The sequence below is a fragment of the Panthera uncia genome, chromosome X (assembly GCF_023721935.1).
Source record: "Panthera uncia isolate 11264 chromosome X, Puncia_PCG_1.0, whole genome shotgun sequence".
Taxonomy (NCBI): Eukaryota; Metazoa; Chordata; class Mammalia; order Carnivora; family Felidae; genus Panthera; species Panthera uncia.
In genome coordinates this window covers 77,448,110-77,468,756 of record NC_064817.1, presented here as the reverse complement: position 1 = coordinate 77,468,756, position 20,647 = coordinate 77,448,110, and the positions used below count along the sequence as shown (strand labels likewise).

At 40.0% G+C, this 20,647-nt stretch overlaps 1 protein-coding gene across 2 annotated transcripts in view; it reads left to right on the top strand.

The window, feature by feature from the left end:
* SYTL4 (synaptotagmin like 4) overlaps positions 1–19,454 on the top strand; it is a 215,177-nt gene extending 195,723 nt beyond the window's left edge. For both annotated transcript variants that reach the window (XM_049644040.1, XM_049644042.1), the window contains 12 exons: positions 4,427–4,528; positions 5,005–5,080; positions 5,523–5,613; positions 5,725–5,828; positions 6,320–6,418; positions 7,704–7,882; positions 8,180–8,282; positions 8,797–8,958; positions 12,501–12,609; positions 14,428–14,527; positions 15,421–15,629; positions 17,777–19,454. In XM_049644040.1, coding sequence (XP_049499997.1) covers positions 4,427–4,528; positions 5,005–5,080; positions 5,523–5,613; positions 5,725–5,828; positions 6,320–6,418; positions 7,704–7,882; positions 8,180–8,282; positions 8,797–8,958; positions 12,501–12,609; positions 14,428–14,527; positions 15,421–15,629; positions 17,777–17,925 — 1,483 coding nt within the window. In that variant the 3' untranslated portion in view covers positions 17,926–19,454. The remainder of the gene's footprint in view (positions 1–4,426; positions 4,529–5,004; positions 5,081–5,522; positions 5,614–5,724; positions 5,829–6,319; positions 6,419–7,703; positions 7,883–8,179; positions 8,283–8,796; positions 8,959–12,500; positions 12,610–14,427; positions 14,528–15,420; positions 15,630–17,776) is intronic.
* The last annotated feature ends 1,193 nt before the right edge of the window (positions 19,455–20,647 follow it).

Here is a 20,647-nt window from a genome sequence, read left to right as displayed (position 1 = left end):
TGATGCTCAACATCTTTAATTATTAGAGAAATGCAAATTAAAATCATAATAGGATACTACTGTATACCCACTAGAATAGCTAAAATTAAAAAACAGACCATACCAATTGTTGGTGAGAATGTAAAACAACTGGAATTTTCATACACTGCTGGTGGGAATGTGGAACAGTACAGCCACTTTGAAAAACAGTTTAGTAGTAGTTTACTTAAATGTGCACTGCCTTGTCATTCAGCCATCCTATTCCTCAGTATTTACTCCAGAGAAGTGAAAGCGTATTTCCATGCAAAGACTTGTACATGAATATTCATAGCAGCTTTATTTGTAATAGCCAAATGCTGGAAACAACTCTACCAATAAGGTAAAGGGATAAATTGTGGCTTATTTTTACAGTGGAATACTACTCAGCAATGGAAAGGAATAAACTATTGATACAAACAACAAAGAGACAAAAAACAACAAACAAAAAATAGAAGCTATACTGTATGATTCTACTTATATAAAATTCTAGAAAATGCAATCCAAATTTTAATGGCAGAAAGCAGATCAGCGCTTTCTGTCTGGGGTCAGGTAGGGAGTGAGGAATGGATTATGAAGGAACAAGAGGAAGCTTTTAAGAGTGATAGATGTGTTCACTAACTTAATTGTGGTAATGGTTTCACAAGTGTCTGTATATGTTAAAACTCATCAAATTGCACACTTAAACATGTACAGTTTATTTATGTCAGTTATAACTCAAGGTGTAAATGGAACAATCACAGAAAAATATAACATCGACATCTTTCCATGTCAGCACTAAGGGTCTGGCTCATTCTTTTTGCTATCTGTATGGTGTTTCCACACAGCTTTGGGTGGGTGACTCATCTGTTCTAGGTGATGAGGCCCCCTTCTTCCTTTGTGGATAAGGATAAGAATGGCTTTTATTTCCTGAATCTGATGAACACATCTGACATCATCGGTCAGAATGTAATTTCTGAAACCTGCTGCTTCTGGATGTCTATGACCTCTTGTCTCATTGGACCCAGAAGACTTATTTACCATAAGCATGGAAGCAGATTAAGTGGCCATAAATGATCTTTGCCATAAAATTATGGAGCCGCAGAGGTAATCAAATTCAGCCCTCTTATTTTTACAGAAAAGAAAGCAAGATAAGTGATTTACCTGAGATTATACAGATAGTTAGAGCCCAGGACTCCCATCTCTTAGTCTACTTTTTACTGCACAGATGTCAATAATTGCCTTTTTTCCCCAGGGTTATTTGTATCATCTGTGAGTTAGTACATATTAATCTTTAGGAAAAATACAAGCAGAAAACACACTCCATGAGTTATTGTTCAACTACCTCTCTAGAGGAATGGTTCCTCTTTGGGTTCTTTATTCTTTGGAACAAAGGGGGAAAAAGAATGATTCTAAAGTAAAAATGAAATCAACTTCCCTGCTGTGCCTTAGACTATAAAGCTAATACATCTCTCAAGAAATGACTACTGTTTCATGCACACCCTAGGATTTCAAACCCTGCTGTTTTCATGAACTTATTGCAAATATCATGTGATAACCTGGAAAGTTTATTATTTACTGCCTAAAACATTATAGATTCTGGTTACTTTGTTCTTTGTTCATTTAATAGTTCACTCATTTTTTAAACAAATATCTATGAATGCCTACTATTTGCCAGGCACCGTTTTAGGCAGTGGGATACATTGGTAAATACAATAAAGTCCCTTGCTTGTGGAGCTTAGATTTGGGGGTAGATGGACACAGACAATAATCAAATAAATATATCATATCAGATGTTGACAAGTGCTATGAAGAAAATGAAGTAGGTTAAAGGGATAGGGAGTGCCAAGAAAACGTGTGTATATATGCTGTTTCACTTAGGGTAACCAGGGAAAAGTCTTAATAACAAGGTGACATCTGAGCAAAGACATGAAGCAAATGAGGGAGGAAGCAATCCCTGGGAGTACATGGGGGGAGTGCACTGTGGGCAGAGAAAGCAGAAGATATAAGGACCCGAAGGTGAGTTTGTATTTGGCACATTTAGGTAATCTGGAACTGAATGGGCAAGGGGAGAACAGTAGGAGACGAGGACAGAGAAGGGATGAGAAGCAGATCATGTAAGACTTTGTTGGCACCTGTAAGGACCCTTTCAGTCCGCATGAGGAGGAGGACTCTGAATGACGTGATCTTTTTCTCTTTGTTTAAACTGAGGTAAAATTCACATAACATACATTAAGCAGTGGCTCCCCATTTTCTCCAGTCTCTAGTCTGCTTTCTAGAGACACCAGATTTGCCTATTCTGGGTCTTTCATATAAATGGAGTCATGCAAAATGTGTCTTGCTTATTTCACTTAGCATAATATTTTCAAAGTTCATTCATGTTGTAGCATGTATCAGAAGTTTCTTTCTTTTTATTGACAGTAAAGTTTCATTGTATGAATATACTACATTTTGTTTATACTTTCACCCATTGGTGGACATTTACACTGTTTCAACCTGTTGGCTATTATGAATAATGCTGCTATGAACATTCATGTACAAATTTTTGTGTGGACATATGTTTTCAGTTCTCTTTGGTATATACCTAGAAGTGGAATTGCTGGGTCATATGGTAATTCTATATTTGGACTTATATGTTAAAAGCTCATTTTGACTGCTGTATTGAGGATAGATTGTATAGGGACAAGGGTAGAAATAGGGAGTTCAGTCAGAAAGCTATTGTGATCATCCAGTAGCTAGATGATGGTGGTTTGGACCAAAAGTAGTGGTAATGGGGGATGAGAACTGGTCAGATTCTACATACAATTGAAGATAGAGCCAAGGAGTGCCTGGGTGGCTCTGTCAGTTAAGCATTCGACTCTTAATTTTGGCTCAGGTCATGATCTCATGTTTCATGAGTTTGAGCCCTGCGTCAAGCTCCACACTAGCAGTACAGAGCCTGTGTGGGATTCTCTGTCTCCCTCTCTCTCTGCCTCTTCCCTGCTCATTCTCTCTTTCTCTCAAAATAAATAAATAAACATTAAAAAAAGAAGAGAGAGCTAAGAGTATCTGCTAACAGATTGTATTTGTATTGTGAGAGAGTAAGGAGAGTAAAGGAAAATTAAGATCCTTGACCAGAGAATGAAAGGAGGAAGTTGTCAGTTGATGAAATTGAGGGGATAGCAGATTTGGGGGAGGATTAGGGCCTTAATCTTGTACTTGTTGTCTTTGAGATATCCAAACAGAGATGTGAAGTAGGCTATTGGAAATACCAGCCTGGCATTTGAGTGAGAGATAAATTTAGGAATTATTAGTTTATAGAGGATATTTAAAGCCATGAGACTAGATGAGATCATTTAGGGATAATTCTAGATATCGAAGAGAAGCAGTCTAAGGAATAAGCCTGGACATAATCCAAAGATTAGAGGTTTAGGAGATGAAGGACCAGCAAAGGAGCCTCAGAAAGAGACCCCAGCAAAGTCAGAGGACCAGGAGAGAGTCATGTCCTGGGAGTCAAGTGAAATTAGTTGAGATTCTTGAGGAAGAATGATTTTTCCCCTTTTCTTAACTGCTCTCACAAATTCCTTGAGTCCCAGGAATTGTGTTCTTCCCTTTAGAGATGAGAACTGCTGTTTTGAATGCCCATTCATTAAGCCGAGAAAGAATTCTGGTCTTCTGAATACTGTCTTTGAAACATACTGGTTATTTATGTGTATACATTAAGCCCCACTGAGAACATTCGGTCAACCAATATATGAGTGCCCCCCTGTAGGGTAATTTCTCTTCTAGGAATTGGGAACACAGTAGTGAATAAGATTTGTAGTCACTGATCTCACAGAACTTAGTCTAATGGAGGAGAAAGACATTAAATAAATCATTTGCTTAAATTATTGAATAAATTAAATAATTTGAAAGACATAAATAATTACATATGTGATGACTGCTACCAAGAAATCAGGGTGCTTTAGGAGCATATAAGAAGGTTACTAATCTAGACTTGGAGTGGGGGCATAGTCAGAGAGACCTAGAGGAATTGACATACAAGGAGAGACCTGAAGAAGGAGTTGATTTAGCCAGGTGAAGAAAAGTGCTCATCGTACAAAGAACATCCCAGGAAGAGACAAGAGTAAAAGGGAGAACTTTGGCATGTTCAAGGAACCAAAAGAGCTTAATCCTTCTGGAAATGTAAAGTATAAGGAGAGGTTGAGGGTGAAAGATGAGTCTGGAGAGGTGAGCAGGGGTCAAAATCATAAGGATTTTCTTGCCCTGCTGAGGAGTTTTAACTCAATTCCAACAGCAACGAGGAATTGCCAAAAAGTTTTAAAAGTATATACTCAGATATTTATCTTAGGAAGATCGCTTAGGCTACCACTGTGAATGGGTTGGAAGGAAGCTTGACTCCCAGCAGGAGAGCCCACTTTCTTTACACATTGGCTCTTGGTTTTTATTCTAGCGTGCCATTTGAAGTCCCCAAGCTGAAAAGTGGAAAGAGTGCACTGGAGACTGAGAATGAGAGTCTGGATAGCTACACTGCCGACTCGGATAGCATGTCAAGGTGAAACCCCTGCGAGTCTCTGCACTTCTGCTCAACTGAAGTCTCCATTTTGTTGTCCAGCTCAGGATACATGGGTCCTGTGCCTTCAGTGTTCCTGACTTCTGTCCTCAGCAAGTCAAATGAAGTATTTTCTCTGACCTTGCCACACGTTTGTCAGTAGTACATTTACTGTTGGCTTTGAGCACAGCCTTCTGGAGCATGCTAACTTCCACAGGCTACTGCATCTTGGAGGAGTCTTCCTGGACCAGTAGCAACTGTCCCTGCTGTCCCTTAGGAGGGGGGGATTGAGTGCTTATGTTTGTGCAAAGTTGCTTATCTGATTGTTTGCATTCCTTCAAGGTAAATCAGATGTGAAGTTTACCTTCTGGATTTGGTTACTACAATCACCCCAAGCCAGTGGATCTCCTTCCATAGAGCTTCCATAGACGGGGAAGGTGAGGACGTGATTTTATTATAACTTCTATATCTACCTCCAGGAGAGACTCTCTGGATAAATCTGGACTCTTTCCAGAATGGAAGAAGATATCTGCACCCACATCTCAAGTAGAAAAGGTAAGCTTTAGGTATTGGTCAGTTGGGGTCTCTCTCTCTCTTCTCTCTTTCTTTCCCTTCTCAGGAATAGTTTACATCAAGAATTCAGTTAAATGAATTTTAGTTCAGATTCACTTGGGAGCATTTAAGGTTTGGTTGAAACATGTGAGAAAATAGGTTTTGTACTACTTCCTAGGATTAAATTCCTAAGATTAAATTAATCTTTCCTTTAACTTTGCATAATTTAGCAAAAGTCTGAGCCTTATTTTTTTTATAAAAATTTTTAACATTTATTTATTATTGAGAGACCGGGACAGAGCATGAGCATGGGAGGGGCAGAGAGAGGAGGAGACACAGAATATGAAACAGAGTCTGAGCCTTATTCTTAAGTCAATTTTTTCCTTATTCATCCTCCACCTACCCAGCAGTCCTTTTCTATTTCCTGGCCCTCATTCCTTCCTAGGAAACTCAGCCTGGGGGTCAAAATGCAGTATCAATTGATGAGGGTGAAATGATATTTAAGAAGAACACCAGAAAAATCCTCAGGCCTTCAGGTAGGTGTCCCTTCATGGCCTTAGAGATTGAAGTTCTCAATACCCTGGATGGGTTCTTGGTACGGAGAAGAGTACGTTTCTTTTGATTTGGGTTTTTGCTCTTCCACTCAGAATACACTAAATCTGTTATTGATCTTCACCCGGAAGATGTGGGACATGAAAGTGGTTCCTTGGGAGACAGAAGCAAATCTGTCCCAGGCCTCATTGTAGATATGGTAAGTACCTTTGTATTTCACTTGTCCACTCTATGAAATTTTATAAATCTAGAGTTGAACTTAGTACTTGATACTCTTAATAGACCTAATTCTTTAGGAAAGGGCAACATGAATCTTTATTGTAAAGTAAATCTTGTTGCTGAATTGCTTAAAGAAAAATACTGTCTTCATTGTCTCTTTCATCTTCAAATACATTGCTTGATATATAGTTGGGGTTCAAATAAATACTTATTTTGATTCAAATGTAAAGGGGTGGTTGGGTTGGGCAGACAAATGAGAAAGAGATATTCTTATTGTCTTTAAATTTGAGAAAGATGGTTGGAATATAGTTTGGAAACCTGAAATGGGAGACACAAAATAAGGATATGTGCATGCCTGTGTACATGACACCTCAGAGTTTAGCAATAATTATGGCTCCCACCAAAGGAAGTTCATTAGTCTTTGAACTTTTTCTCATTTTATTAACCCTGAATCTATATTTATTGTTCCAGGAAGAGGAAGAGGAAGAGGAAGAAGAAGACATTGACCATCTGGTGAAGCTGCATCGCCAGAAGCTAGCCAGAAGCAGCATGCAAAGTGGTTCATCCATGGTAAGTTCTATTGGTTCTGTGGCTATAGACATGTTTGGGTACCAGGAATGAAGGAAGTATCTCTCTAGAGCAGAGTCAGGACCTGGGAATCATCTTAGTCACTCTTTCCAGGTAAGTGAGATACATTTGTTTATTCATATCCTCAGTTTAGATAATAGTTGCTTAGTGCACAGCTAGGTGATTTCCCTCAGCCTCTGCCCTGGAAGTAGTTAGGTAATTTGGTAATTAGGACTAGAGACATTCTTTATCACAGCTTTGTGAACAGTAAACCATAACTTCTCCTCTAAAAAGGTAACAGGCCATGAAGTGAGCAAGATAATATTTCTTCATCAGAGCCCACTCCAAATCTCACACTCAAAAGCATTGTTAGGGTGCCTGGGTGGCTCAGTTGGTTAAGCATCCAACTCTTGATTTTGGCTCAAGTCATGCTTTCATGCTTTGTGAGATTGAGCCCCGTGTTGGGCTCTGCGCTGACAGCTCAGAGCCTGCTTGGAATTCTCTCTCTTCCTCTCTCTCAAAATAAATAAATCAACATTTAAAAGAAAAAGAACATTGTCATGAGGGGACCCTGGCAGGGTTAATTGGCATCAGGGTATGATTAAGAAGTAGCAATACAAATCAAAATCATAAAGTTAAAGGGACAGTTAAGAATTAGGGCCTAGTTCTGTCAGAAGTACAAAGATTAGTGTTTAGGGGACACAGAGTCAGGAACCAGAGTGATTAGGGTTTTTTTCTACTTACACACAGGAATAGAATGGCAGGCTTACAGAGATGACTACTACCTGAGAGGTATTTTCACCTCTGGTGGGATTCCTGCCCCCCACCATTCTTACAGAATCACTTTTTCTATAGGTCTTGATAGGGATATGGTGGGTAAAAGAAACCCAAAGATAATTGAGACACTTTGTTTTAATGAGCAACTGACCCCCTCTAGCCAACATTTTAGTGTATATAACATATTAAGACCATAGTTTCCTCCTACCTGTACTCCTTGTCTACCTTCTGGGACAAGTGAAAACTAAAAATAAAATTTATAAAAAGCAGGGAAGAAGAGAGACAGAACATAGATGAGCCAAGAACTGATTATTAACCTCAATAATTATGAGTGTGCTACTAGGCTGTCTCATGCTCTGAGTACAAGCCTGTTGGCAGTACTGGCTTATAGCAGGGGCTTCTGAAGCTTTTGTTTTGTTCCGTGACTGTGGCTTTATTTTGAAGGAAGATGTGAGCAATGTGGGAGGGGGAGTATGCCTTTACCAGATGTTTGTGGGTGCTTTATCTTCAGAGTACAATTGGCAGCATGATGAGTATCTATAGTGAAGCTGGCGATTTTGGAAACATCCTTGTGACCGGCAAGATCGCCTTTTCCCTCAAGTATGAGCAGCAAACACAGACTCTGGTCATCCATGTGAAGGAGTGCCACCAGCTGGCCTATGCTGATGAAGCCAAGAAGCGCTCTAACCCGTGAGTGCTTCTGGAACCTGACTGATGCTCTGAGATGAGAGCTCAGACCCTGGCATCTATGTGGGCATTCTTGAACTGAAGTTATCACTTCCTGGGCAGACAGGGAGGTGTGACTGAGAGTGATTAGGAGAGATATGGGAGATGGACCAGGACTGGGAAAATACAAGAAGGACATGTCTAAGAGGACTTGATGTGACATTTTCATTTCATCATGGCATATGTATATGGAAAGCAGAGAAGTGAAGAACGGGCTTCAGAAAAGACAACAAATGACTCCGTTCTCTCCTTGGTCTCTAGATATGTAAAGACTTATCTTCTGCCTGACAAGTCCCGCCAAGGAAAAAGAAAAACCAGCATCAAGCGGGACACCATCAATCCGCTATATGATGAGACCCTCAGAGTAAGTATCTAGACCCTGGGAGTAGAACTTGCCCTGTCTTATGGGCTAAACTGTGGCAATTCCTCTGCTACACAGCTGGTTGACATGGCTTTCAGTGGCCATGTCTGTTTCTGAAGATGCACCATGGGCATCTGTTCATATACTAACTTCCCAGAGAACAAAAGTGATCTGGCTTTCTTGGATTGTTGTGAAATCAGAGGTTCATGTGACCACAAATATTTTAAAAAGTTATTTTGGATCAGGAGTTTCTGTGGCAATCCTTTTTGAATGTTCCATTGTTCTTTCATCCAGTCAAGGAAAAATTAATTTTCCAGGTCCTTCCATAGAATAGGGTAGGTATTTGTGAAATGGGGTAAGTGGAGGCTTTCATGAAGGAAACTCAGAATTCTTAGGGATTAAAGTAATTTGGTATTCAGGATTATGGACTTTGGGTATGGTTGCTCAGATTTTTGAATAATCTTTTCTGAGGAATTACCACAAACTAATCATCCTGGGCTTCTCCTTTTTTTCGCAGTATGAGATCCCAGAATCTCTCCTGGCTCAGAGGACTTTGCAATTCTCAGTTTGGCATCATGGTCGTTTTGGCAGAAACACTTTCCTTGGAGAGGCAGAGGTCCAGATGGATTTCTGGAAACTTGATAAGAAACTGGATCATTGCTTGCCTTTACATGGGAAGGTAGTCTGCTTTCACAACTTACACAGTTGGCTCTGAGGTAGCATTGTCTACAGTGATCTCTGCTGGTACATATTGGTAGCGTCTTTGAATGTAATATTCTGTAGAGTTCTAGTGCACCCTGCTGGAGCTTCTGAGTTTGACAGTAATTTCAGATGCAATTGTAGACCAGGCAAAGGATGAAGCCATAGTTTTCCTTTGAAAAGTCTTTCATGTGTGTGCCAAGCTTTGCCTCATAACGTTCCAGAGTTTGGGCATATTCTAACATACTAACTTGCATCTTTTCTCCAAGCTAACCTTTTGGGTGTATCCTAATCTATACTCCTTTTCCAAGCTAATCTTTTTACTAAAGCAGTGGGAAGTAAAGGAATTCATGGAGATCTAATTATTGTGCTCTTTGTCACACAAGCCAGGGACAATTTTACTTTGGAGATGGCATCTCAGGCGAGAATATAGCAGTATGCATTGTAGTGCCTGGGATCTGAGTGCAAACCTGGATTTGAATCCTGGTTCTGTTATTTGCCAGCTGGGTAAGTTACTTCTCTTATAAAATAACTTAGGTAAATCACTTAACTTCTGTGAGTCTTAGTTTACTCATCTACAAAATGGAGATAACAGTGCCTGGCATATAATGGACATTCAGTAAGTTACTGTCATTCTGGTTAAGATAAGATTGCTAAAACAGAGTTAGGATTTCTTGATAATATGAACTGTTCAATGGAAAAGTTCCTTGGTAAATTTTTTTTACACCACCATTTTAAATGCTAAAAGTAGTATGTGTTACAGAGACTATCTTTGGAAAGATAGACAAGAAGCTAGTAGTAGTGGCTGCCTCTGGGAAGAGAGACTGAGATGAGAGAGCAGTTTAGTTTTCTCTGTATGCCCTTCCATGACGTTTGAGCTTTTTACCATGTCTACATATGTTGCTTAAGAAATTAAGAATAAAAGGATTTCTGTGCACATGGTTAAAAATGAAAACAACATAGAAGTGTATAAAAAGAAAAGTGCATTTCATTACCTAGAAATAAACACTGTTATCAACTACTTGGATATCTTCATAGAGATTTGGTATTAAGCAGCATGGATATAAACGTAAGGATTTATATTTTTTCCTTTTTATGCAAATAGGCTTATATGAACCTCATCATTTACATGTCTTGAGTGTTTTCATTTAACAATTGATTATTTATCATGGGCCTCTTTCTATGCCATCACTTTCATATCTATCTCATTTTCATTGCTGTCTAGTATTCTTTCATGTGCCTGTATAATAAATTGTTTGCTTTCTCTGCTGTTAAAACTATGCTGTAATATGTCTTGGCCTTCTTATGTGAATGTAACTATAGAAGAAATTTCTGGTGGTGGAATTGCTGAGTCAAAGGAAAAATACATGCAATATTTTGATAGCTACTGCCCTCCATGGAAAATATTAACAATGTTAAATCTGCCCGTTTAAATACTAATAAAAACAGGAAAACAATTATGACTAAACTATAGCACATTATTAGAAATTTAGAATTTCTTAAGCATTTGGCACACAAGTCATTCTCTCATGGGCCTACAGTTGATATAATTATATTGGAAACATCACCATAAACCACTATGAAGCACTGCCAATAAAAGTGTCTTACATAAAAAGAAAAAAACTGCATTAAAATGGAGGCATTTGCTCTTAAAATATGCCACTGAAAAAATACACCAATTTCTAGCTAAGGCTGAATTCTAGTTTTTAAGAGTCTACTGAAGTTCACAATCTAGGAGTTAATAAATTCTGTAGACATTTATAAACATCAAAAAAGACTACTCCAGTATTACATAACTATTTTAACTTAAAACATTTTACATTTATTGTCTCTGATCTATCTTTACGTGCGTGCGTGCATGTGTGTGTGTCTCCTAGCAATCCATTTGCTCCCATTCAGTTTTCTCTTCCTGGCATCCACTTCCCTATTCTTTTGTATCTCTCCCATACACTAAACTGTGCATTCTGTGTATGTGGTACATTTTTCCAAACCAGTGGGGATTATGCTTTCCTGGCATTGGTATACTCCATGCTGAGGACCTTAGGTTAGTGGACCCCCAGCAAACACAGGCAGGTGACAGGGTACATCTAGTCTGCACCAGCTCACATTCTAGATACCAAAGCAAAAAGAAAAGAACCATGCCGAGAGAGCCAATAGAGGGAAGCAATTCTGCTACCAGCAGCCAAAGATAACAGGCCACTTGCTGCTCATTCCAGTCATTCATTCATTCATTCATTCACTCTTACATTCATTCAGTAAATATTTCTGGAGCATCTCCTGTGTGCCAGATACTTTGCTAAGTGTCAGGCATACTAGGCTGAGCAAAAATAGGGTGATTCCTGTCCTCCCGGCATTGAGGTTCTAGTGGTAGAGACAGCCATTAATCAAAAGTAATATAAATAAATATAAAATTGTAAATTGTGACATATTTAAATCCTTGCAGTGGAGCTCCCTCCACCTAGCCCTCAAATCTTTGCAAGCTCTCTTTAGAAAAAATGATTCTTTGTCTTTGAAAATCATATGAGTGATACATACCATTTTCTTTAAAAAGACACTGAAGATATACACACAATAAAAAGTGAAAGCCCTCTCTCCTTTCCCCAGTCCACTCCTCTCTGTAGAATAAACAAGTGTTAAGTTTGTATGTATCCTTCTGGGTTTTTCTATGCAGTGTAGTATAGTGATTAAAAGCATAGACTCTGGAGCCAATCTGTCTGAATTTGAATCCTGCCTCTGCCAATTGCTAACTGTATGACCTTGGCAAGTTACTTAACCTCTGTGTTCCATAACCTGTAAATGGGGATAATAGTACCTATCTCATAGGGACTGTCTTGAGGATTACACAAAATGATATACTTAAAGTACTTCTAACAGTGCCTGGCACATAGTAACTATTATACAAGTGATAATAATCATTATTTATATACATACATATTCACATGTACAGACATGGATATATTTTAATAAAAGTGGGAAACTTTTTATGCATTTCACTTTGCTGACTTAACAGTACACCTTGGCTATCTTTCTGAGTCAGCATGTATGGATTCCCTGCATTCTTTTTGATGATTGCATGCCATAATCTATATGCCATACATGGCATTAAAATCACTCATTTAACCTTTCCTATATCGATTGCCATTTGGGTTGTTCCCACTTTTTGGCTCTTACTAATGATGTTGATAGCAAGACTCTTCACCACGGTGTCAGTCCCTGTGAGTTTGCGTGGCAACTTTGCTGGAAGACCTTTGAGGGTATTTGGAATCTAGTAACTGTATCCCCAAATTAGCAAAATAGTGGGAATTGTGGAAGACTTTGTTGCTTCTTCTGCAGCTCCTTCTAAAGGAACTGCCTTGGAAACCTGTGGCTGCCATGGCCTTGGGAACCTGGATTGTATTCACAAGGTGGATTCTCTTACATTATGAAGCTGTTCTTAGGGCTAATTTTAGAATCTCCTCAGCGAGAGGTCTCAACAACTCCTGAGAAGCCCAGCTTGACCTGTCGGGTTTCCCTGTGTTTCAGATCAGTGCTGAGTCCCCGACTGGCTTGCCATCGCACAAAGGCGAGTTGGTGGTTTCATTGAAATACATCCCCGCCTCCAAACTCCCTGTTGGAGGTGACCGGAAAAAGAGTGAGTTTGGGGTGTGTGTGTGGTGGATTTAGCCCTTAGTGTTTTCTATGGGGTGTCTGTGAGATAGTGCGGTGGTGGCTAGCACTGTTGGAGAGACCAGATTGAGAGGCTCCCTGGATCATCTGCTGGGGAAGATTCCTTTACTGAGTAAGACTTTTCAGCAAGAAGGGAATATTTTAGGGTTAGCACTTATTTTTTTAGGCTATTAAACTGACTTGAACTTGGTCCAGCTGTGGCAAGCTATTAAGAGGGCAGAATAGAACAGAAACTTCAGGGGTGAGAACAGGTGGTTGCCAGAGGTAGTGAAGTATGAGGGACAGGAAGGTCAAGGTTGAGGAAGAGTGAATCAACACACCAGGCATTGTGCTAGTGACTGTGGATATGTAGATGAATAAGACATATTTGTCTTCCCCTGAAGAGCTTAGTTTAGCAAGAAAGACAGACAGGAAAAGACCACCGATAATGGGAGTCCTGAATTCTCTTTGGTTATATGTGGGAGAGCTTCAAAGAGGAAATAAGGATGAAACTGGACTTAAGATTTTACCAGGAAGAAAAGGAAGTGGATGGGGTAGAAGGGCAGTTCCAGAAGAGATAGCATGAGCAAAGGTTTTAAAAAGGCATGGTAAATGCCTTTAAAAAGGCATGGTAAAGGGCTGTATGTAAGTGGTGAGGTAGTGAACTCCTTATTTCAGTGGCACTGGAGTTACAGGAGTGGGGCTGGAATTGTTGATGAGGCTGGTGCCTAACTGAAACAGGCTTTGAACATAATGGTAAGGAGTTGAATTCGATCCATTTGTGCAATGAGAAGCCAGAGTTCTTAGAAAGATACCTGTAGCAAGGTCTAATCTATAGGACTTGGGGAATAAAAGAGATCCTCAAAAAGGGAGTGCAGAATGACTAGAGAAGAGAAGCAAGGACAACATTTTAAAGGATGAAGAGAGGAAGAAAAGCCAGTGAGGGTAGAGGGTTATTAGGAAAGATATTGAAGAAGAAAAGAGTGGAGTCGTCAATAGTATTGGGATATCAGGCCAAAGAGGATTGAGAAGACATGGTGCATTGGCATTAGGTTGAGTATTCAGTGGATAAGTGGAAGCAGAAGCCAGATTTCACCAGAAACTAGCCTGAGTGAATGAAGCAAAGAAGTAGAAGTAGTGAACATGGGCTCTTTCTTTCAGGATACTTGTTGGTGAAAGAAAGGAGAAACATGGAGGATAGTTTGAGAAGGCAATAAGGGTAAAGGGAGATTTTCTTTTAAAAGGATTTTTAAAAGAAGAAGAAAAAGAAGAAGAAGAAGAAGAAGAAGAAGAAGAGGTGAGATTAGTGTATATTTAGACTGAGGGGATAGGACTGGTAGAGAAAGATATTAAAAATGGGAAGTGGGGATTGAAATTGATGACATCTGATGAGTCCTATGAAGCGGGCATGGGATCAAGAACACAGGTAGAAGAGTTCCCTTTTTAAAAACTCTTCAACAAATTTCAGGCAACTTTATTTCTCTAAACTCCCATTTTCTCATCTATAAAATAGGAATAATAGTACATATCTTATATGGTTGCTTTGAGAATTAAATGCTTAATGTAGGATCTGGCACATAGCCAGTTTTCTAAAAGTATTTGTTGCTGTTGTCCTTATTAATTGAGCACCTGTTGGTTGCTGTCAGGCACTGTGTTAGGTCCTAAGACTCCAAGTCAGATGTGGTCCAGTTGTCACGAAGCTTGCTGCCTTTAGGGGCAAGGGATGGAAGGTGCTATGTAGATAAAGATCAAGACAAATCTGAAGGTGTAGGGGCTCACTTGCTATGGCTGACATCCCTTACAGGTAAAGGTGGGGAAGGGGGAGAGCTCCAGGTGTGGATCAAAGAAGCCAAGAACCTGACGGCTGCCAAATCAGGAGGGACTTCAGACAGCTTTGTCAAGGGGTGAGTCCCTGGACCAGCATCAAACTAACCAGTTCTAGGACAAGAGAGCTAAGAGATGAACCCAATTTAACCTTTCTCTGTGGACATTATCCTTGTATATCCTACCACCTCCAGCAACCAACTTTGCTCCTGAAAATAGGTAACAGCAAAGCCTCCACAGCCACCTTTGTACTGGTCTAAGCTCAGTTTGGACTGTGACATAGTGTGGATTTCCAAAGAGGAGGGTGGTAGATAGGCTGGACTTTCCCTCTCTTATACACTTATGCTTTTAATTAATCCTGAATAAAAATCTGTGTCCCCTGACTGTTAAGATTTAGGAACTCAGGACTTTGTTCTCCACAATATTTCAACAATGCCAGCTTTCCCCAAATTATACATCACCCCAGTGACTTTTAAGGTCTCTTGAAAATCATGTTTGGCTAGGCCTATAGTTATTACTATTGATTTTATTTAAAGAGAACCTCGTCCAATAGAAATGGAATCATGAGCACTGAGTGTTATATGTAAGCGATGAATCACTGGGTTCTACTCCTGAAGCCAATATTACACTGTATGTTAACTAACTTGAATTTAAATTAAAGAATGTAAAAAATAAATAAAAAAGAAATAAAGAAATGGGATCCAATATCTAACACCCATGTCTGGTAGAGTGTAGATAACAGTTTACTATAACATTATGTTAATTTTCTCTCCAGGTTAAAGGAATTGAATCAGGTGAATGATCTAGTGGAGGTAGTGAGAACTCTGCTTCAGCATATTCAAAGGAGGGAGTGTGTGTACTCGGATCTGAATGTTGACTTACCTGCCTGGGCTAGCTAGGGAAAGGGGAATTTAGATAGAAAGTTACTTGCCAGGTTTGAGTAGGTTGTTGATTACTCCCCATCCTCTGCCAGATACCTCCTTCCCATGAGGAACAAGGCCAGTAAGCGTAAAACTCCTGTGATGAAGAAGACTCTGAATCCCCACTACAACCATACATTTGTCTACAATGGTGTGAGGCTGGAAGATCTACAACACATGTGCCTGGAACTGACTGTGTGGGACCGGGAGCCCATGGCCAGCAATGACTTCCTGGGAGGGGTCAGGCTGAGTGTTGGCACTGGTGAGAGCCTCTCCCCCACCCTGACTATTTTAAAGGCCTCTTATATATTTCACTCCTACTATACCCAGCCCCCTTCCTTCAAAGCTCCTCTATAACAAGAGTTGTCTTCTTTCCTTTCAGTTAACCTTTGGGCAATATTTACTGAGTGCCTACTATGTGCAGACCTAGGGGAAGGCTGAGCTCATGCACTGTTACCTGTACAGATAAATGTGACCCTGATGGCCAAGAATGCCATCATCCTACCACCAAAAAAGTCTAAAAACCTACCTGTATCTGTACTTATAATTTCCATCTTCCATTGTGTTATAATGAAAGAAGGGTCCTTTCTAGCAAAGGCCAAGCTCTTTCCAAGTGTTCTGGATCACACCCTCACCTTCCTAACCTCATTTCTGGAATCTCTTCTCTCTCCTGTCTGATCACTTGCACTCTCTCTGCCTCCCTCCTGGAAGTGAACACAGATAAGCTCTGGTATTTCCAATATTAAGAAACAGAAGTAAATCTTTTATTGACCCCACATCCCCCTTCTAATTTCTTAAATTGTCTCTACTTCCTCACATCTCTTTTAGTGCTCAATCCACTGTGATCTGGCTTCTGTCTGACCACTTCACTGAGCAATTGCTCATGACAAAATTTTGTTTTCATCTTACAAGAATATTCATGCTATTTAGCATAGCCAATCACTCCCATTTTCTTTTTTTTTTTTTTAATTTTTTTTAATGTTTATTTTTGAAGGAGAGAGAGACAGAGTGTGAGCAGGGGAGGGGTAGAAGAGAGGGAGACACAGAATCCAAAGCAGGCTTCAGGCTCTGAGCTGTCAGGACAGAGCCTGACATGGGGCTCAAACCCATGAACTGTGAGATCATGACGTAAGTCAAAATTGGACACTTAGCTGACTGAGCCACCCAGGCACCCTGATCACTCCCTTTTCTTAAAATACTTAGCTTCTACTGATACTACACTTTTCTTTGTGGGTTTCCCATTCTCTACCCACTCTAAATATTGGTGCTTTTCAAGACTTAGTCTTGAATCCTCTTTCCCCTCTCTATAGTCTCTGCATGCCTGCAGCTTTTAATACTACTTGTATATTAGTAAGTCATACAAAGCATTTAACACAAAGTGTCTAGAATGATGTTTTTACAAATGTAAGCTGGGTCATATCAGTCTCCTGTTTAAAACCCTTCAGTGGCTTACTACTGTACTTTAGAAGGCAGTCCAAAGTTCTTGCCATTCTGACAGGCCCCTATAGATTCTGGACCCTTTGTTCCTTTATAATCCATCCTATATAACTCTCTTGCTTGCTCAGCCATGCTCCAAGCACAATGATTCTTTCTGCTCTCCAAATATACCAAGCTTATTACAATTTCATAATCTTTGCAATTATAGTTAACCTCAGTCAGGCTTCTTCCCATCTTTCAGAGCTTAACCCAAATGTCTCCTTGGACAGACCCTCAGACCACTCCGTCTAAACAAGGCTCTGATCTAGGCACTACAGATCACCCTGTTTATTTACTTCATGACATATATCTCATTATCTGAAGTATCTTGACTTGCTTGTATATTTCCTGCTTTCCCTGTCCAAATATAAGCTGCCTGCAAGGCAGAACTTTTTTTGTTCACCACTGTATCTCCAGAGCCCAGAAGAGTACCTGGTATATAGTAGGCACTCAATACATGTTTGCTGAAAGAATGAGTGTACAAAAGAATAGGAATGAGGCCACATACAATCTGAACTCTAGTCCCTGAATCTACAGCTAGAGAAAAAGGTGTTCAGCTGCTGCTGCTTCCTTTTTTTTTTTTTTTTTTTTTTTAATTTTTCAGTTAAGTTGGCAATAACAGCAGGGAAGTAGCTCTGGCATGAGGTGTCAGACACTTAGAGCTCTGTAATGGCCCCAGAATAAGAGGTCTGAAGCTACCATGTGCTGTTTGGAGTCCCATTTCATCAACTTGAAGTCTCCTGATAGAGTCTCAAGAGCACAGAAATAGCTTTTCAGGGTCAACAGGGAGCAGTTTACAGACTGTTGTCCCAGCAACCTATCTTCGTAGCACACTGTCTTTTACAGGATGGCTACCCTTGCTGTATAACCCTTCTTTTCTGGTAGGCTGTGGAGTGGGTTCCCTGTTCAGCTTCTTCTGGTGTTTCTCCTCAGGCATCAGTAATGGGGAAGTGGTAGACTGGATGGACTCGACTGGGGAAGAAGTGAGCCTGTGGCAGAAGATGCGACAGTACCCAGGGTCTTGGGCGGAAGGGATTTTGCAGCTCCGTTCCTCGATGGCCAAGCAGAAGCTGGGCTTATGAGCCCCTGTCCTTCTATGCAGGTCTCGCCCTGTCCAGGGCAAGTCAGAGGAAGCGAAAAAACCAAGAGCAAAGATTTATATTTAGTGTATGTATGTGTGTGTGTGTGCATGTGTGTTATGTATGTGTGTGTAATAAACATATATTTCTACAAATCTCATTATGTTAGAGTGATGAAGGTTTGTTCCTCTTTTTAAAGCAGGCTCAAGAATAAGGGTCTGTTTAAAATGTTTTCATTTGTGCATAATCTAGTATATTTCCAGAGTCCATTCTTTTATCTTTATGATGTTTAATTAGCTTAAAAATCCTTTAAAACAAGTTTTTATCTCCTGTGTTGCAATTCTTTTCCTACTTCCCCAGGAAGCCCTGGCTACCTTTGGCATTTGTATAGGTCTGAGGCCAGGGCTCTGGGAAGCAGGGTTGGGTTACTAAAGACAGGAGAAGATGGGAGAGAGGTGAGTAGGTCTGCCCTTTCCTTTCCAATTTATGTTTTGAACTCTATTTTTACCTTGACATATTTCTGGAACTTGGTTTTTAACTCTTATTGTTTTTAAGCAATTTCCATATTACTTTGGTCTAATTGTTTTCTTTGAAATGCTAATAAAATTCCTGTTTCTTCAAGCTCTATACACCTTCCCTAGACCTTTAGGGGACCCTTACAATGGAGCTTCTTTAGAAAAACACTTTAATTAGATAGTGACCTTTTGACTGAATCATGGACATGTGCACAATGGCTTCTCAGTGGTCTCATAGGACCAGAATGACTGACAGTGAAATGTCTCCCAGCCCATGCTGGATCTTTGCATTTTATACAGATACAGCTGTTGTTGGACAGCTCCTCATTTCTCTAATAAAAGACAAGATATCGTTACTCTCATATACCACATCTTTCTTAGCATTTGTGTCTGCAGTGTGGTACCACATAGAATATGATGGACATACCATTACACCAGCCAGAATAGCCAAGTACCATCTAAACTGGCCCAGTGTTTCTCCAGACTGGGCATGGTTAGGGCTCCAAGAGAATATGTTCAGAGAATCTCCCAGTTATTCTGACTTCCTTCGTGAAGTGGTTTCACTTTCTATTTTTTCTGTTGTTTCCTGTACTTGACCTAGATGTAACATGGGTGTGGTGTGCTGAGACCTTTCTAAGAAGGGTCTGGTGATCTAAGGTTCATTTTCTGAAACTCACTGTACCAAACTGACCTTGTTATTCTTGCAACAGTATCTACACAGAGTTGTTTGTAAAAGGAGTCTATACTGGAGAAGAAATCCCTTTTGGTAGAGTCTGCTAGCTGACTCTCCTATAAGGCCACTGGACTAGGGGTGGCTGCAGTGGTTTCTATTGTACATGTGAACTGAATAGAGGAGTGTTTTTAAAAGATTTGGTGTGGGTGTGGATTAATATTGTAACAGAAAGCATCATTTGGGATCCTGGGCTGTAACTTGCTCCTTTGTTCTCTACCCCCTGAAATGTATGTGTGCTTCAATAAAGCTTTTTCACCTGTCAAATGTTTACATTTGTTAGTTCTGTAGATGCTTTTCTTTCTGATGTCGTCACTTACTGTTGTTGCTGCTCAGTGGATTGAAGGAGAAGAACCAAAGTGACAAATGCCCTTCCTTAACCATTCTGTGCATATTGAAAGAAAATTTCCCTTTCCCTACATTGCTGCCTGATACCTCTGCCAAGCTCTGATCCATTGACCTTTGTGTTTGGTATCTATGGAGAGAACTGAGAATTCTTCTTAAAAGTCGCATCACCTTTCTTTCTCTCTCAAGTACCAAGGGAACTTTTCCTTTAGCTCTGTAGCCCCGTACCACGAGGAAGGACAGAGATGTGCACAGGGGAAGGAAGATGTTGTTTGCTGTGTTTCTTTCTGGATCCTTCAGTATTTCTAGGAGGTGGGACCTTTTTTACCCTTTGCTCCTACTATCATCATTTAGTCTTGAGAAATGATTAACACATATGCTAAGCAGCATTAACAACTCAGGCAACAACAGACGTTGGCGAGGATGCAGAGAAAGAGGATCTCTTTTGCATTGTTGGTGGCAATGCAAGCTGGTGCCACCACTCTGGAAAATAGTATGGAGGTTCCTCAAAAAACTACAAATAGAACTACCCTATGACCCAGCATTGCACTACTAGGTATTTATCCAAGGGATATAGGTGTGCTGTTTTGAAGGGACACATGCACCCCCATGTTTATAGCAGCACTATCAACAATAGCCAAAGTATGGAAAGAGCCCAAATGTCCATCGATGGATGAATGGACACACACAATGGAGTATTACTCCGCAATCAAAAAAAAAAAAAAAGAAATCTTGCTATTTACAACTACATGGATGCAACTAGAGGGTATTATGCTAAGCAAAGTTAGTCAGAGAAAGACAAATATATGACTTCACTCATATGAGGACTTTAAGACACAGAACAGATGAACACAAGGGAATGGAAGCAAAAATAATATAAAAACAGGGAGGGGGACAAAAATAAGAGACTCGTAAATATGGAGAGCAAATAGAGGGTTACTGGAGGGGTAGTGGGAGGGGGAAGGGCTAAATGGGTAAGGGGCATTAAAAAATCTCCTGAAATTATTGTTGCACTATATGCTAATTTGGATATGAATTAAAAAAATAAAATTTAACACACACACACACACACACATACACATGCACACACGCATACTAAGCAAACCCATCTCAGGAATAAGGCCCCGGGTTAAAA